This window comes from Taeniopygia guttata, chromosome 12 (genome assembly GCF_048771995.1).
Source record: "Taeniopygia guttata chromosome 12, bTaeGut7.mat, whole genome shotgun sequence".
Classification (NCBI taxonomy): Eukaryota; Metazoa; Chordata; class Aves; order Passeriformes; family Estrildidae; genus Taeniopygia; species Taeniopygia guttata.
The window spans coordinates 18850966-18869804 of NC_133037.1; the positions used below are offsets into that span (position 1 = coordinate 18850966).

The 18839-nt window shown below is 46.2% G+C and overlaps 1 protein-coding gene and 1 long non-coding RNA gene across 5 annotated transcripts; both read left to right on the top strand.

Moving 5' to 3' along the window:
* Positions 1–994: 994 nt before the first annotated feature.
* LOC100219954 (uncharacterized) lies at positions 995–2063 on the top strand. Its single transcript, XR_012057957.1, has 3 exons — positions 995–1187; positions 1303–1473; positions 1777–2063. It is a non-coding gene; the product is annotated as an uncharacterized lncRNA (long non-coding RNA).
* A 6753-nt stretch (positions 2064–8816) lies between these two features.
* CNBP (CCHC-type zinc finger nucleic acid binding protein) lies at positions 8817–17936 on the top strand. Of its 4 annotated transcripts, none has more exons than XM_012571849.5 (5): positions 8817–8955; positions 15160–15279; positions 15551–15646; positions 15824–16022; positions 16874–17936. In XM_012571849.5, exons 2-5 carry the CDS (start codon positions 15177–15179, stop codon positions 16989–16991), a joined length of 516 nt encoding a protein of 171 aa, XP_012427303.1. In that variant the 5' UTR covers positions 8817–8955; positions 15160–15176; the 3' UTR covers positions 16992–17936. The 4 variants fall into 4 exon arrangements, with proteins under 4 accessions (XP_012427303.1, XP_072790972.1, XP_002187556.2 ...); XM_072934871.1 differs by having other exon boundaries at positions 15551–15645; positions 15820–16022; XM_002187520.7 differs by having other exon boundaries at positions 15554–15646.
* The last annotated feature ends 903 nt before the right edge of the window (positions 17937–18839 follow it).

An 18839-nucleotide genomic window follows, 5' to 3' on the forward strand; every position in this document is an offset into this window, starting at 1 on the left:
GCTGACAGGCATGCTCTGACTCTGCCAGTGCTGTTTTGTATTTCTGCATTCTATTTTAATTTTCCTAGTGAAGAACTGTTATTCCTATTCCTGTATCTTTTCCTGAGAGCCCCTTATATTCAAACCTACAATAATTCAGAGGGAGAGGATTTACATTTTCCATTCCAAGGGAGGCTCCTGCCTTCCTTAGCAGACACCTGGCTTTCCAACCAAGACATTAACAAAATCTACAATAACTCACTTGAAACAACACTCACACTTGGTCGAAATTAATTTTGACAGGACAAAATGAACTTAATAGAACTCAGACCTAAAAGGATATCAAATTAATAGAATGTAACTTAACATTACTCAAAATCTAACAATACTAGGTCTTAAATTTATGTAATTTTGCCAACACCTAATTTGCATTACATGGAAACATAACAGAACTGAAAATAAATCTCAACAGAACTGAAAATAAATCTCAACAGAACTGGAATAGAACAGGAAATAGTTTAAAGTGAAGAACAATTAAAAAGAACATTTTCCAAACTCAGTAACACTAAACCTTAACAGAGACTAATTTAACAAAATCAACTGAAGATAATTCATCCTTAATCAAATTAACAGAATATGTCTTAGTATTACTCAAATCTGACAATGTTGGACCTTAACTTTGCTTGATCTTATTAATAATAAATCTGTAGACAATCTGGGAACAGAATGATTTTTCTGGAGGGATTAAAAAGGGTGTGGCAAATCTGTTGTAATTTTATGTAATGTAGATTCAGGTGTAAGGAAAGATTAAAGATTACTTGCTGCAAACACTTTTAGATATACAAATTTCTAGAGTTGTGCCAGTAAACCAGGTGCATGATTAAAACAACTTTGCTTGAGCAGCAATTTTTTTTTTCTTTGTGAGCTAATTATTTCTAAACTTTAAAGAACTACTGCAGATAAAATTCAAGCTTATAGGACTTAGTTAAGAACTTAAAATTAACTGCTGCAAATAATCTAGGGAGAAGAGAAGAGAAGAGCCGCAGGCTGGGAATGGGAGCGGCCGTGATGCTGAGGGAGTGCTGGCAGCTTCTTGTGCCCTTTGGCCCTCTGGCTCCCAAGGCAGTGCCCCAGGTGAGGAAGAGCAGGAAGGCTCCCCAGGATGGCTGGGAGCTGATCGAGCCCATGCTGGACCAGCTGGGGAGGAGGTGAGAGGAGTGGAGACGGAGCTGCATGAAGGGAAGAGGAACGTGGAGTCCCTCTGGCCCATCTTCAGGATCCAGCACAAGAAATCCCGTTTCATTTTTGATCTCTTCCACACAGGAAAGCAATCAGCAGAAAGCTCTATGAGTAGTGCACCAAGGAGGTGACAAAAACTTGATTGCCAAGTGGAAGAAACAGGGCTATGGGAACCTCTGCTGCCTGTGCTGCATCCAGACTCGGGGCTCTGAAACCAACTGCATCTGCAGGGTCCCCAAAAGCAAGCTGGAAATGGTAATCCTCCAGCTTGTTCCTCTGCTCTGCAGTAGTTGTTCTGAATTCTCCCACCTCGGGCTCAGCAGAGGGGGTAGTGCTGTTCTTCCTGCTCCTTTCTTCTCTCCTTGCTAGTAGAACTGGTGTCCAGTTGGTGCTGAAGTTACTGTCAGCTTTAGCATTCATTTAAGCTGTTAAAAGTATGGGAAGTAACACCAAACTGTGGAAACCCTTCCCACCCAGAGCCATTCCCTGCCTCGAGGTCCGAGCCTGCTGCTCTGGCTGTGGCTTGGCTCTAACACCCTCTTCATGTTTGTTTTTCAGGGCAGAATCATTGAGTGCACTCACTGTGGATGCAGAGGCTGCTCTGGGTGAAGCCTTTTGCCACCAAACTTGTTTTTTGAACTCTGAGACACATCCTTTTCCTCCTCCTCCTCAATGGATTATGAGTGCAATTACAGCTGCTCTCTGTGATGGGATATTTCTGTATAATAGTTAAATCAGCAGCAGGATCACCTGGATCACACCTAAATGGGGGGTGCTTTGGAGCAGGGTTTTGTGTAGCCATTTATTTTAAAATAAACTTGTCTTCCTGGAAAAAAAAAAAAAAAGGACTTTGCACTGAATGTAATTCTGAAGTCACACAAAACATGTAAGTGGGGTTTCCAGCCACTCCAGAGAACATTTGGGAAGCAAAATCTGCTGTGTGTGACATTGCAACATAGAAATAGCCACTCCTCACACTGAGCAGTAGAACTGGGGGTATTTAGCAAGAGAAGGAGGACCTGGAAGGTGACAGAGCACTGGCAAATATATCCTGAAAGGTTGAATGGAAGCCCCTTCTGCAATCAAATCAGAGTTTATGTGAAAGTGTTACATGTATGTGCCAAAGAGAGCTATTCCTAGATTCCCTAAGAATGAACCACAAGATTTTATAAGTAATCAATTCAAAAAGCTGGAAAACAGAAGAAAATTATTTATTTATACAGAGAAGATCACACCTTTTATGAATTATGAACTATGCATTTATATAGCAGGCCATATGTGCTCATGAATAAATCCTTTTCTGAGACTCAAGACTTTGGTAGCTGTTCACTAAGTTAAACTTTACACATGTTAATAAGGAGAAGCCTAGGAAATGAAGATAGTTCCTTCCTAAGTAAAAGTCTTGCTTAAACCAGTGAAACCCCAAGACCTCAGAAAGGTTTTGCAATGTCCATTTGTATTTCTGGGACTGAAATCCTTAAAACAACTCAAGAATATCCCAAGAGAAGAGCAAGACCCAGCTGTGTGCACTGAGCAGAAAAAGCTGCTTCATGTGTTTAGGATGTTGTCACTTACCAAGAGCATTTAGGCTGAGGATTTTATTGTATTTGGCTGAATCAAACAACTAGCATTGAAAATTGTAAACAGTATTGTAATTGTTCTGTATTGTAATAACACTTAGCATCATGAAATTATATTATGAGGAGAAAATGGATTAATTTCTATTTAATTTATATGGAGTTCACATGAAAAAAGTCAAAGTAAAAGCAACTTATAGGAGTTTTCACCTGTAAATTTTCACCTTTACAATTCCAAATACAGTATGTTTGCACTGCTGGGGAACCCCACAGTATCTGGGTTTTTTTTAACCTTTAAAACTGTCTCAGCTGCATTATTGCTCCAGCTTTGAGCCTATAACATAACTAAAGCAACTCTATTAACAACATATCTCACACACACACCTTTGTCACAACTGTGAATTGTAATATGCCTGTTCCTATGCTTTTCTACCTCTAAGACAGCCTTTCCATGACCTTTTACTCATCCTCAGCTTGTAGTTTCTCATGCAATTAAAGTGAGCCACGCTTATTTTTAGCACATACAAATATTCTAGGAACTACAGAACTGTTTGTCATCTCTGTTGGTAGAGCCCAATTGTTTTCATTTGTTGCTTGGTGGAAATTACCATGGAATTCAGTTATCTTTTTGTTGCTGGCAGTGCTTACATTTCTTAGATAATTTCTCCTCTCCTGTGAGTTACTCCCACCGTTCCTTCCTGACAGGCCTATCCCTAGCATGGCTTTGCACAGCTTTAGGTGAACATCTCTTCTTATAGTGTATTTCTCATCATTATTTTTGTACTTCTATGTATTATTAAATGCAGCTGAAAGGATGCTGTCAGGTTTATATCCACATTTCATGAGGTGGAATAGCCTCACTTAGCTCACTCTCCTGTATCCTCTGCACTATTTTGGGTGAAACACCTCACTGGAAAAAACAATAAAGCAGATAAACCACTGTCATAATATTAACATAGATTTTTTCCCATTAGATATCTATGTTTCTGCAGAGAATTTATGTCTGAAAGGAATGTGGCTATAATATTTTCCATTAAATTATCATGCTGCTAATTCTTTCTTGGCAAAAGTTGTGGTAAGGTGCAACAGCTCAACTGCTTGCTTGACAGCTTATTCCAGGAATAATGTAGAGAGGAAAAAAAGTTATACTCATTCCTTCAGTAATGAGACGTTGGGGGGGGGGGGAGGGGCACAAGGTTTTAATCCCTTCTGCTTTGGCAGGCTGCAAACAGGACACCAGAAGGGAGATATTTAATAAATAAACATTGCAAAGGCTCTGATCCACCTATAGCCAAGTCCTGACTCAGCCTCCTCTTACTGAAATCACTTGGAGCCTGGTCAAGTGCAGATAAAGAGCTCATTTCAGCGTTGGGATCCCAGCTGAGGATTGCTGCATCCAAACTAGGTTAGGAACCTGCTGCTGGGAGCCATGGCAGTGTGAAAGGACAAGGCAGCTTTGCCTTGAACTCTTTTCAGTCAAGTCAGCCTAGACCAGTCCATTTCCTCTGCTTCCAGCTCTGGAAAACTCGGTAAAGCTGCTCCAGCACCTGGATGTCTCTGCTCTGCCACTGCCCTCTTGACATATTATTTTTCCCCTAAGACTCTTTCCTTCCCAGAGTTAACTGGAACAGTCATGGGGGGATGGCCCCTCAACAAGGTTGTTATAAATGAAAATTAGTTCAGCCAAATTAAAAATGAAATAAAAAAAAGTTTATTTAGGATCAAATTCTCTCTGAGCCAGCCACAAGGAAAAGGACAGTGCCGAGGTGGGTGACAGGAAGGAGCCTCTGGCAGAGGTTCCCCTGGACACACACACCCTCCTGGACCCTGCAGTTCTTATAGGAAATGTTCTGCCCGAGGCCAGGATTTCGGCCATCTGCCTTTTCTTTCCATTCAGAGTCCCACATATTCATAAAGTTCTTTTCTCTCAGCCGGGGTTGAACAATCCAGGTCCAGGTGTGGACAATTTTTCCTGATGAGGTTAAGGGAACTGTGGCATTCAGATGCATCAGCCTGGAGGACTCCAGCGATCCCAATCTTGGGTCGTTACCAGGATGATCAGCTCCCAGGTGTTCCAGTATCTCCTTTTGGGACAGCCCATCTCCAGACTAGCCACATGTATTAAATTGTAAATGAGGCATTGTCCAAAAAAACCCGCTCTGGTGTAACCGAATATGTGGGGAGGCAGCTCACAGTGCTGGTGTGTGTATTTTGTAATAACTAAATATTATACATGCCAAATCATATTTCCCTTGATTCAATACAACAATATTTCATTGGCGCAAATCATAATCATACATAACAAGGTATGTATGTATCCTGACACCAAGGCCTTTGGCTCAATGTCAAAAGTATGCTGATACAAAGTGGGCTGGTTATGAATCTCAAGTGGAGGCTCCAAAATCCATTTGACCCAGCCCAGCAGGACTGTCCAACAAAGAGAAGGTTCAGTTGTGGGATCTGATCCTCTAGAGTCACAGCTCAGGAGATGCCCTGTCAGAGTAGACAGGTTGCTTTAAAAATAACAGAACAGCACAAGGAGGTTTGCATGTTCTTGCCATGTCACAGAACATGCTTTAGAGGATATTTTATCGAGACACTTCCTCCTCACTGGTTATGTCGGGTATGGCCTGATGGTGACTTAATCTGCACTTTTACCTTCCCATTCTCAATGGGACACCAACCTGCAGGCCCCCCTTGTACCATGTACAGGACTTCCTGAATAACTCACTTCGATCCCTTAGAGAAATAGAGGGATGATTGTGTAGCTGCAGTTCTTAGTTAGCAAAGGAAGTTCTTTTTGCCTGATTCTAAATGTGGATTGGATATCTGTGCAACAGTCATGAGCTAGCTCATCACTCTCCTATTATTATATACACTAAATAAGTAATTATTGGAAATCTCATCGCCTAATTATAGCAAATCAAAATGGACTAAGCATCTGGAATCAGTGTGATTGCTTCTCCTCAACCAGACTAATTTTGCCCTAGAAGACTGCATATAGCTAATTTAGCATAGACACACTCAAGAAAAAGAAAGATAATCAGCCAGCAACTGCATCAGTTCTCTACCCACAGCTCCAGCCACTGAGGAAAACAATGCAACAACATGGGTTGCAAATTTGGATTTGTTGTTTTATTTGGTCTTAAAATGATTTGGCTCCTTGTCCAATACTTCTAAGGACTCTCTGTGTTAGAAAAGATATATTGCTGAAACAACAGACTACTTTCAGCTGGGAAGGCACTGGAGCTCCTCTGAGCACAGCTATTTGCAAATTGCTCTCGAGCTTTGGGATTTTTGGGGCAGACACTGGACCTGACATAAAATTGCATTTTCCTTGTGTGCAAGAAATGCAAAGACTGTGTTTCCACCTTGTTTTCTGTCTCCTTTGTTTTCTCTAGGAAGTACTGAGCCAGGAATCGTTATCATGCTCCTCACTTTTGTTCTCTAACTGCAAGACTATCCTTTGCCTAAATATCAAAGAGAAACTAGCAAAACAAGAATTACAAGTTTTATGAAGATACAACAAGCCAAATTAATTCTTGAGGCAAGTACACAAACTAAATGCTGTTGAAAGACTCTCTTACTATCTGCTGGGGGAGAATTTCCTCCATTATAATGAAACATAGCTAAAAATATCCTGTATTATAAGAACGTGAGACAGTGCACTTAGAGAGGATGATTAATTGGTGTGTCACTTCTTGACTAAAGTATTTTCACTCTCTGCTGCACCCTGCTTCCACTTCAACTAAGGGAGAGTCCAGGGGATGATGTGAAGTTCTTTTAGATAAAGACTTTTGATTGGCTCAGGGCAATTTATCAGCTGGATCAGTCACAAAAACTTTTTATGACAGTAAGTCTACAGGTGCCACCAAGATCAAGCTTGGAGTTTCCTGGGGTCATGGGCAGTTCCAGAAGTACAAGAAGCAAAACACAAGAAGAAGTTAGAAAAGTTTTATTAGAAGAGGTTTGTCAGTCTGAAATTCCTGAGTCCTATTTCAAAGACTCAGAGAGAAGCCAGGTTTTATTACTTCAGAAAAAGTAAAGATTTTATGAAAAAAATGATGATATATGATTTTGTTTCTGCAGCCTTTGTGAGTGACATTGATCTGTTACTTGGGCTTTTTCATGCAATAAAAGAAATAATTATTTATAAGCTCTGAGCACTTCCTTAGCTCCACACTCTATTTTTCTTCCCTGTATCACCTGAAAACAGTAATAATTGATTGAAACGAAAAGTGGGACTACTTGTGAACAGGATTGTAATGCATCCAAGGCAACCAAAGGCCATGAAAATTATGCTGGATTAGGACTATGACAGTAAAGATTTAAAAAACAATTAATGGGAAGAAATGCTGTTACTGGGGAAAATGTTATTCTGAGTTCAAAGCCCGTTGGCGACGCTGATGTTTTACTGAGAGGTACATCCCCTTTTCACAACTCGGGATGGGTTTAGTTCTGTAGAAAATAGAGCATGTTTTTATAAACCACACCACACAGACACGCAAACAGTGCACTCAAAACACAAATAAACCCAAGTCCATTTTAAATGAGCTTCACTTAACAGGGAGGAAAAGACACGCGTTGTTACTCATAGTCTAATTAAAGAAACTTAACAGTGGTATAATATTAGATTTACAGCTTGAGGAAAGGTCAATTCAAAGTGTCTCTCACACATTTCATTCCTGAGCCCGGGGGCTCGGTCAGGGTTTCTTGTACCTGAGGAGCAGGAAGGGAAAGACATTTAAACAAAATGATGACAACTAATTGTGGGTAACGCTAGTGCGTTGTACTTGCTGCACTATCCACGTAGGAGTGCAGTTTGGGGTAATAGATGGCCACTAATTCGTTTACAAACTTCCCAGGCAAAAAAAGAGAAGATTTATGTAAAACATCCTCTGAGCTTCGCGTACGCATACAGGCTGAGAGCAAATTCTGTTCAGCAACTCGAAGAACTTTTCCCCTGCAGTCTCTGGGCTGTCGCGCGTGGAAGTCCCGGGCGGTGGTGAGGGGAGCCCCGGGCGGTGGTGAGGGGAGCCCCGGGCGGTGGTGAGGGGAGCCCCCGGCGGTGCCGAGCGGAGCCCCCGGCGGTGGGGGAGCCCCCGGCGGTGCCGAGCCGAGCCCCCGGGCGGTGCCGAGCGGAGCCCCGGGCGGTGCCGAGCCGAGCCCCGGGCGGTGCCGAGCGGAGCCCCCGGCGCTGAGGGAGCCCCGGGCGGTGCCGAGCGGAGCCCCGGGCGCCCTCACGGCCCCGCGTCCTCCATTTCCTGCGCCGCGGCGGCGCCCGCGCCCTGCCAAGATGGCGGCGGCGCCTGAGGGCCGGCTGAGGACGGGATGCGGCCGCTGCCCGCTCCCCCCGGCCCATGCCGACCCCCAGGGCCGCTCCAGCCCCGAGCCGCACCGCGGGCTGTGTCGAGTGCCAAATCGGCGCCCGGCGGTGTCCGGGCAGGGCGGCGCGGGGAGCGGGACGGAGGTTGAGGGAGTCCCAGCTGGAGGAGGCTGCGGGGGGACGGGGAGGCGGCAAGTCCTGGGCAGGTCCCGCTGGGGCGTGTGGGCTTTTCCCCTGGAGGCTTTGAGCTGCCCGGCTCGGCGTGGGAATCTGTGCGGGACAGAGGAGCGGGTCTGAGCGCGGCTCCTCGGTACAACATGGAGTCACCGCGGGGAGCGGAGGGGACTAGGCCAGGCCGGGCCGGGCAGCAACAGGCAGGGAGCGAGGCGGGCAAGGAGTCCAACGCTCCCACCAGCCGCTCGGGTGGTGCAGTAGCGCGGCGCCGCCGCCGAGGCTGCGCTGTGCCCCGGCTGCGCTCTGCGCGGCACGGACAGCCACGGGCGGTGAGTCACGGCGAATACAGCGCGAACCCAGATCCGCCATGACCTCCCCGCCCGCCGCCGGGCAGCGCGCGGGAGGCGCGCCCCGCCCACCCCGCGGCCGCCGCGGTTGGGTGTCCCCGTCCGCCGCTCCCATTGGCGGGCCCGCGGCGGAGCTCTGCGCCCATTGGCCCAGGCGGCTCCGGCGAGCCGTGCGCACAGTGACGGGGCGGGGTGAGCCGACGGGCCGTGTGCACACCGCGTGTGGCGCAGGCAGCGGGACCGGCGGGGCCGAGCGGGCGGGCGAGCGGAGCTGAGGCGTACGGGGCCGCGGCCGCGGGGAGCCGGACTGCAGGTACCGCCGAGGGGCCGCGAGAGAACTTCGGGGGAGCGGCCGGGTGTCCCGAAGGGGCCCCGAGGCGGCAGCGAGGGCACTGCGCGGGACGGCAATGGCGCTGGCGCACTCCGGCCTAGCGCGCGGGAAAGTACGGCCGGGCGGGCGCCGGCGCCATTCCCGGCCCTGCGGCGTACCGGGAGCCGTTAGGGCCGCGGGCCCGGGGAGGGCGGCGGGCGGCGGCGGGTGAGTCAGGTCTGTGTTCCGGGAGCGCTTAGGGAGCCTGCGCCGCTCGGGGGAGGGAGGCTGGAGCGCTGGGCGAGGGGGGAGCCGCTCTGCTCGGTCCGGGCGCGGCCCGCAGGGGTCTCACGCTCGGTCTCTCGGCCGGGGGTGGTGGGCGGCGGGGCCGGGGCAGCGCTGCACGTGGCCGCCTGGGGGTGGGGAGGGGGAGCCGGGCCGGCCCGCCCGTGAGCCAGCGAGTTTGGGGTGAAAAACGTCCCGTGAGTCTGGAAACTGCGGAGAACGGCCTGGAATTCAATCCTTTCTCCATTAAATTGTTATTTTTCTTTTTTTAATTGGATTTTGAAGTCCCGTCGGCGGGGCCGAGCGGGGCCGCGGCCCGCGCACCACGTGGTTCCGCACGTGTGGGGCGCTGCCGGAGACTGAGGGTCGAGGTGTCGCAACTGCTCCTGCCACAGGCACGGATGGCCTGCTCTAAATCCAAATGTGACCTATAAATGGATAGGAAAATTAGTCTGTGCCATCTGCAGATCGCGGGCTGTGGGGCGGACTTTTATTTGAGTTCCTGTCTGGCGTAGTTCTCAAGTAACTGCTGTTAGTCATTTAGGAGCCGGTATTATCACTACGCTTATTAAACTAATAATGAGTTCTGATTTCCTGTGTGCACACAACGTGATCCCATTGCCACTCAGCGTTGGGGTTGCCTCGTCCGTGTTTCCTTCTTCAGTGCAGACTTGCCTAAAGTAGCAATCCTGCATCCGTCGTCAAAGTGAAGAGGTTAAATAGGTTCACTAGGGCTGTGCAACGCTCCTGAGAGTTACAGGTTTAACCTGCCATTTTAACTAACTTTGTTAATGTCTGGACTGAATGTTATGTTTAAAGCCTCGCATGTTGCTCGTGGTGTTTAAGTTTAAAATTTCATAAAGATAGGCATAAAAATTAAAGGGGAAGATGGTAAAATGAGCATATTTGTTCAATAGAATTTATCTCTTTCCATATTAACTAGTATGGATAGGCAGAAAGTGCTACTGAGTCACTCCTTGATGAACTTTTGCTCTCTTTCTTGTTTGTGTCAACAGAGATATCTAAGAATTACTGGTCTAAGTGGAGTCATGATGTCCTTTTGGCCTGGTTTCTGTCCGCTCTTGAATCTTAGTTAATGTTCAGCAGTCCTGGGTCAGCTTGGCTGTGAAATGTATTGAGGGGTCCCAGATGGAGCACAGAGATTCGTTTTTTCCCTCAGCAGGCTTCCTTGAATTTTCATACTAGTTTATTTCAGAATTGAGGTGTTATTACCTACTGGTCAGAATACTTAACTTTGTATCTTGTTCTAGTGAGAACAGAAGAGGAAGACAGGAGCATCACTAACTCTGCTGTAGCAGGTTTTCAGGTTACAACACGGAAATAAACTGCTGAATACTGAGTGGCTTTGGTGACAGTCATGTGTCCTGTGTTCAAGAATTCTTACAACATGTTGCTTAGGAAATAAAAACTCACAGATGGTATATCTTGTAAAATGAGTAATACTTTGACTTCTCTTTTGAAATGAAATGCTGGCTTACGATTAGCAGGCCTTTCTGGCTCGTCAGTGTTTCAGAGGACAGCAGGGCTGTACTTCCTGTCACGTTGGGGTTTCATCATGCTCAGCTCTGGCTTGTCCAGTTCAGGTGTGGTGCTGTGGGTTGGTCGCAGCAGCCTGGGAAGGTCCTGCTGATTTCCCAACGGTGCCTCTGCTAGAGCTGCCTGGCTGGAGGGCTGTGCCTGTGCTGGCTGGAGCAGTGGCTTTTATCTGCTCTATGCTTTGGCTGAAGGAGTGAAGTCCTGCTGATACCGGCTGCAGGTGTTGTTTGTAAGTGAAAAGAAGCACTGGGGTAGAGTGAAAGGAGTTGCCCCTGTTCTGTTGGGCTGTTGGATCCTAAGGAGCTGCTGGTATCCAGAACAGTCCTGGGTAATCTCAGAGGTGAGGTTCAGCTTCCTCTTACTATGAGGACCCAAGCTGGTTGTATATTAGTTTGTTAAAACAACTTATTGGAGGGCATGTAGGCTAAAAGCCATATAAAATGAGGAGTCTTACAGTGGAGCTTTGTGGCAGTGTTTTACATCATCAGGTCGAGAAGGGCTATGAAAACAGAGTTCAATATTGCTGAATCTCATGCATGAAGGCTGGAGATAATTAGCACCTCTCCTGTTCTGAGAGTCTTGAATATGTATTAACTGCAAAGCCGCAGAAAAACACAGGATGAGACAGGAAACTTCTTGTGTCAGAGGTGTCTCCTACAAATAGGAGAATCATCAAGGAGCTCCTACTTTAAAGTTTGGTCCTCAAGTTGCACTCAGAAATTTCAGATGTGTCCTAGGAAAGTGCCTGTGGTGCCACAGGGATCTTTGTCATCAGTCCCTGCTGTTTAGCAGTATGGCCATTACACAGAACAAGGTCTAGAATTAATTCTTAATAATGTTTCAGCTTCCAGCTGCAGTTACAGAGGTCTTTAGGAGGAGTTCAGGTAAATAACTGCCTTCTTCCTTTTCTGGAAAGGTAAGGTTTGAGGTGAGAAAGCACAACTAGACTTGAGTTTTTGGACGAGTTTTGGTAGCTAATCCAGGAGGCAGTGCCTTGCTGTATTTGACCTGTCTCAGAAATGCTAGATGAGGCCATAGTTGTAATTTGTTTTCCATTACCACTTTTCTTGCCCTGGTGAGGTAAAAATCCGGTTCTGGTATGTAAGAAGGGAGGGGACAATGACACATGGACAGACAGGACAGGCTGCTTTGTGTAACACATCTGAGCTGCAGAAAACAGTGATAGCTGGGACTGAAGACTTTCCAAGACTTAGGTAGCTTTCTTACAGAAGGCTTGCTTAAGGTGGCCTTGATAGATAAAAGGAACTGCTGGAAACTTGCCTGTGATGACAAAATGGAGGGGTATTGACTAACAGAGAAGTGATAGAAGTGTTTGAACTTGGGTGGTTTTTACTGTGCTCATTTTTTTCTCTGGGAAGTAACTGAAAACTGTAATGGTGTCCAGAGTGCTTGGAGGCTCTCCATTTAAGGGCTTGTCTTCTGAACCAGCCTTTTCTGGATGTTGCTCCTTAAAGGTGGCTGTTGGCTTTCTCTGAAAACTGAACCCTTACAGTTCACGCTGCTGGGGAATTCTGTCCTTAGTTAGGCTTGTTAGGATGCGGGCAAGTAAAACCAGTGCCAGCTACATCCACCTCTCACTGGAGAACCCATTTGCAGTTACAGATCCTTTACAGGAAGGGTGCAGAAGTTTAACATGGAAATACTGGTGGAGAGAAACTTCAGGCAAACTGTTTGGAGGCGTTTAAGGGATCTGAGGATGAAGCAGCATGCTTTGTAATCATGTTTGTATGGCAGCTGCAACCTTCCACTGCTGTTGAGCTCAGGGTGGGGAAAGGGGCCTCAGAAGATCGAGGTGTTTAAATGAATCCCAGCCCAGGAGGACCCTTGCACAGAGACTGGTGTTTGACTTCAGACTTCTGTTTCAGTTTGTGCAATCTTTACCAATTTGCTGTATAGCAGAGGAAGAGAAACTTGAGGTTTTCCTTTTGAAGGGGCAGTTAAAAAGGAAAAAAACCCTCTGAATCAGATGTAAAACTTCAGTATTGACATTCCTTTGGGGCAGTGAGGAGTGAGCTTTTGTTCCTCCTGAAGCTGCTGACCCGAACTGGCAGAAGGACAGACTAGCTGTAGGTTGCCATTAATCTTGATATAAAAGCTGTCCCGCTGTGTATCTGGAGCAGGTCTGGCTCACCTATCAGACATTTGTCTTTACCCTTGTGTTAGTTAACCCAGCTGCTTCTGTCGGTGCTTCCTGTGGGGCACTGCCAGCGGGTCTCAATCCTGTCACCTCGTGCAGGAGTCTCAGGTTCATGGTTGGGAGTCTCTTCAGATGTGCTGCAGTTCTCTTACAGCTGGTGGCTAATATTTTGCTCTTTTTAATAATTTTATGTTGCCATTTGATAATGCTTTAATGTGAGGACTGTTTAAAAGAGTTGTAATGAAGTAAAGAATATATATATATATAAAATACAGAGACCCCATCTTGGCCCTCTTGCAAATGAAAAGCAGCGTTCACTCTGGTGCCTGAGCCCAGCTCCTGCAGTTGGCTGTGCCCATGTTTTTCCCGTTCTGCAGTGTCAACACGGTTGCTATGAAAACAGGCATAAACAATGGCACAGTGAGTGCCAGCTGCTGCCGGCAGAGCCGGCACTGCTCGGCCCTGGCTGTCCTCACAAGAGGCTGGAAATCTTGAACTCTGAAATGAAGCAGAGAACGCTGAGTTATCTGTGAAATCAAGTGAATCTAAGTGCTCCAACAACCAGTTGTTTGAACTTTGTTTAGATGTCTTTAAGGCCTTCTTGTAGCTTTTCACTCCTAACCCTAATCTGGCCATCTTTCATTTTGAGGGCAAAATCCATCATCCGCTCCAGCTGGAGGTTAGATGGGGGATTCCAGAGGTGACGTGCTAGAGTATGTACCTCTTGTATTTTAAATTCTCACCCATCTGCTGTGGTTGGAATAACTGTTTCTCTGCAGAAGACCATCAGAGAGAGAGGAACTGTTTCAAGGGAGGAGTGGATAAAAAGCCACAATAAATTTATGGAACATTGGGGTACTTTGGAAATAGCTAAATAAAAATTCATGTTTAGATGCACACTCTTTTCAAGAGCTAATTCTTGTTCCTTGTGGAGGTCGTGTGTTGTTCTACTGCTCCTGTAGTGGCTTTCTTCAAAACTCAACTTCTGGGATGTTCCTGTAATCTGGGGTGCTGGAGGTCTGAGAGGAGGGGAATAATTTTGTAACATAGTAAACTGTAGGGTTACAGGGGGATTACCTTGAAGGGGGGTCAGGTAAACTGTGAAACATGCCAGATAATGATTCTACTTCTGTTGGGTAAAGAATAATGAATTGGGAGAGAGTATGTGAGGTATTTAAACTTCAGGAAACTTCATCAAAACAAAGCTTGACATGCATATATTTATACCAGTGTACTTATACTTGTCTTCAAGCACGCTTTAAAAAAGACTTCAGTTTAAATGTGTAACTTCCTTGTTCTTTTCTTTCTGGCTCTGGAGGTGTGGCAGTGTGAGCACAGTCTGGAGCCTGCCCTGTCCACCTGTGGGCTGTGCAGGCTGGCTCTGCTCATGCAGTACTGACCTCCATTCCCAGTTTGGGCTGTCACAGCTGCCTGTCTGATGCTTCCAGAGAATTTTAAGGATGTTTTGCCCAGTTGGCCTTTTATGTAGTTGGCAAGTGTCTGCTGTCTTAACATCTTAAAGCATTTTCTTTCATGTATACCTGGAGTGGAATATGCATCCTGACCTATAGGTTAATTACAAGTTGTTTTGCATTTCAGAGTTAAAGTACTGTTTAGGTCATAAAAGACCTAAAAATCTTCAAACGTTAACCTAAAGGGCTTTTGAATACTTTAGGTTTAATACTGCCTATTCTTATACTTGGTTTCCAGTCAGTAAAGGTAGTAGCTGCCAGGCAGGGTCCTTCAAGAGAAAATGTAACAACTGCCAGGAGGAAATAACTTGTAGAGATTAAATTTAACTCTCAGTAACAAGGAAGAATGGGTTTTACAGAAAGGGATAATAACATTAAGGCTGCTACTACAGTAGTTTAAGAGATTTCCTTCTCTTTTTCCCTCTACCTGAACATTTTGGAATTTCTTGAAGTAAAGAGTGGCTACAAAATAATTAGAGAAAATGTTACATAGCACACTATCTGTTCAAAGCTGCCTTACTCAAAGCAAAGTGGAGCCTTGTTTCAAACTTGTATCCTCTGCAGTGGTTTCAGTGGTCATGATCAGATACTGTACAAGAAAGTATTGACTTACCTGGAAGTCCTGTATAGTTTGACTGCCTTTGATGAGGGGCTGGGAAACCTCTCAAGCTCTCATTTTAATGTAGCCTTTGGCTGGGGGAGCAGAAGGTGCTCAGAAATGTCTTTCTTGTTCAGACAGGTGATCTGCAGCCATGAGCAGCAACGAGTGCTTCAAGTGTGGCCGTACTGGCCACTGGGCCCGGGAGTGCCCCACTGGGATGGGCCGTGGCCGTGGCATGAGGAGCCGTGGCAGAGGTGAGTGGTGGCTGTGCTGTGCTGTTTCTTTGGACAGCAGAACTCCAGCTGGCTGCTATGTGCAGTGAGTAAACCAGGCTCTGGCAGACCCAAGTCAAGAAGTTGAGAATCAAAGTGGTAATAAGAACCAGGGGAATTTGCCTCTACCTAAGAGTTTGGCCAGGGGCTCTGAGAGTGAGGCAAACTTGTCAATTTGGTTTGTGGTTTATTCTTAAAAGTATTCTGAACTTAATACTTATGGCTGGTTTTTTTTTCTTTTACCCTTTTCAAGCAGGCTTTCAGTTCATGTCTTCGTCTCTGCCGGATATCTGTTACCGCTGTGGTGAGTCTGGCCATCTTGCCAAGGACTGTGACCTTCAGGAGGATGGTAAGTATCACTAAATATTCCATCTCTTCAGTGCCACAGGGAGAGCTCTGTGGTTGAAGAGAAGGGTGCTGGGGTTCCCTGGGAACAAGCTGTGCATGGTGCCCTATTCACAGTATGCTGCCCCTCACGCTACCAAGGTTTTATAGTCTTGTTTGGTATGTTTTCTTATTGTGGAAGCCTGCTATAACTGCGGTAGAGGTGGCCACATTGCGAAGGACTGCAAGGAGCCCAAGAGGGAGAGGGAGCAGTGCTGCTACAACTGTGGCAAGCCCGGCCACCTGGCCCGCGACTGCGACCACGCAGACGAGCAGAAGTGCTATTCTTGTGGAGAGTTTGGGCACATTCAAAAAGACTGCACCAAAGTGAAATGCTATAGGTAAGGACTGACAGGAGACAACTGTGAGAGGCACCTCTGGTTTTGGTTAGGAAATACAGTTGGTTTGAGTAGTTACTCACTGTTGTTCAAAACTAAGGCTTAAACACTTAATAACAAGGTGGAGTAGAGTCTATGATGTATCTCTAGATGGCCACCCAGTGCAGGTGTTGAGTCACTTGAGCTGTACAGAAGGGTCGTGTCCTTTTGCAGAAGGCAGCAGGATGTACTCGGCTGTAGCACAGAGGCAGGTACCCTGTGTCTTCTGCCAGAGCTAACAAACTCCAGCTGTACTGCCCAGCTGACTGGCACAGCCAGCCCCTGCAGGAACACACTGAAGATGCTTTGGTTATGGGAACAGTGAATAGAAGTGGGTGTTAAATTGGTTTGAAATGCCATCTTCTTCAGAGTCTGGTTTTTGAATGCAGGCATATACCAGAAACAGCACGTTCCTGAGAGCAGTATTCTTCACCCCCACCAACATTCCCTTCTGTGGAGGAAGGAGAGAGAACATGGTGTATTTGAGTTAAAACTAATTATTCTCAAAACAGGGCTAAACAGCAAGCATAAGCACTGGGAGCAGGCAAAACCCAGCACACAACTGGGAAAAAACGCTGCCAGCACACAAAGCTGATGTACAGCAGTTCTGGCACATACAGTGACTAATGTGAGTTGGTCATTTGGGAGCAGTTCATGGCTCTGCTGAAGACAGACTGCATGTCAGAGATTTCTGGAACAGGAGCCTTGAATGCAGAACTAGCATTGCATGAAACTGAAGTAGGCAATGTCCTGGACAGAGTAGGAGTGCTCCTGTGAGTGTTGTGGCTGTTCTGACAGAGCCTTTGCTTTTGCAGGTGTGGTGAAACTGGCCATGTAGCCATCAACTGCAGCAAGACCAGCGAAGTCAACTGCTACCGCTGTGGCGAGTCAGGGCACCTTGCACGGGAATGCACAATTGAAGCTACAGCCTAATTATTTTCCTTTGTCGCCCCTCCTTTTTCTGATTGATGGTTGTATTATTTTTCTCTGAATCCTCTTCACTGGCCAAAGGTTGGCAGATAGAGGCTACTCCCAGGCCAGTGAGCTTTACTTGCCGTGTAAAAGGAGGAAAGGGGTGGAAAAATCAACTTTCTGCATTTAACTACAAAAATGTTTATGTTTAGTTTGGTAGAGGTGTTATGTATAATGCTTTGTTAAAGAACCCCCTTTCCGTGCCACTGGTGAATAGGGATTGATGAGTGGGAAGAGTTGAGTCAGACCAGCAAAAACCCTCTCTGGGTTACAGGGAAGTGATCCTATGCAGGAGGAATGAAATTCTGGAAGTGTCTAAACTTCCTCATAACTTTTATTTTATTACAATGGCCTTGGATTGTCTGACCTCAGTAGCTGTTAACACCAAGTGATATCTGCATCAGGCCCTACCTAGAGCATATAGCTGAGTGGGAGTAAACAAACAAGATGCACATGCCTGTTAATGGCCATGAGAGAGAGAGAAATCTGAAATAAACCTAAAAGTAACAGTAATTCAGTCAGTGAATGTTAATGTTGAAGATACAGAACGCAATGGGAAGCTTTTGAATAAATATCTCAAAGTCAATCTGAAACCCAGACATCAGTGCTTATAGCATAAACAAATTGGAGCTATTCAGGAGTTTCAAATAAATGCATTTTCACAGAAACTAAGATGTTATTTTTGTATACTATATCACTTAGACAACTGAGTTTCATTTGCTTGTAATCGGTTTTTAAAGTAAGATGGTAAGAGCAATTGAAGTCCTAGAACATAGAAAATGTAATTTTAAACTATCAATAAAGCTGGAGGAGGAAGGGGAGTTTGGCTAAAGTTCCTTTTGTTTATTTTTGGTTTTCCTGTACACAGTGCAAAACAACATATTAAAAGGGGTATGTGGAGGTTCAGCTTGGCCTTTTCTTTTCTGCTGTCTCACGTTAAGGTCCTGTCTGCACATGTTCATGGGAGTGGGGGCTGGATGTGGGGCTGGTTACATCTGTGCTGGTGCACTTCAAGCATTTAATAGAAAAACCACTAAGGGAGGAGGTTGCTGGAGGTGCAGGGAGTTCCAAACTCTGAGTAGGTTTGAGCTGTCACAGTGGCACCGAGAACTTAAAGCATCTGCACTTGCCCTGTCCCCTGGTGCCTGTGCTGGTTCACCAGGGAGCTGACAGGGAGGGGATCTTCACATGCACTCAGTGAGTAAAGTCTGGGTGTGCAGGAGCTCTTGGCTGACCAGTGCTTCACCCTAAGGCAGCTGGAGAAGGGGTGTGCCAGCACCTGGTCTGAAGACTGGCCTTTGCCTGGAGTGCCTCTGAGCTGCTGGCTCTGCTCCAGCTCTGGCAGGTCCCGTGGAATATCTGCAGTTAGGGGCAGGGATTGTGGGCTTGTGTCCAAATTGTCACTAAAGGTTTTCCTTTCCAGTCCCAAGGGCTGTGGCAGTGGGACTGCTGTAGCAGTGAGAAATGGCTGTGGTGGCTGTCCCTGCAGGGAGAAGGAGCAGACTGGCAGTCTGCAGCTGTGCTGGAGACAGCTGAGTTGGCGCTGGCACTCGTACCTCTGTTGTTATTACAGTTACTGTCAGGGTGGCATTTCCAGTAATCTTGGAAGCAAGGGTGAAATGTCTGGATTCTCCTGAAGTAGTGGAGATGCACAATGCATCGTGGTTCAGCCTGCTAGGTTGGGACAAATTAAGCCTTTGCACACAAGTATATTAGTTAAACAGCAGCAAAGTTTGGATCTCTCTGGTTACTGAGTCTTTGAAGTCTTTGGGATTTAAATGACAACTACATTGTGGTGTTTTGCTCTAA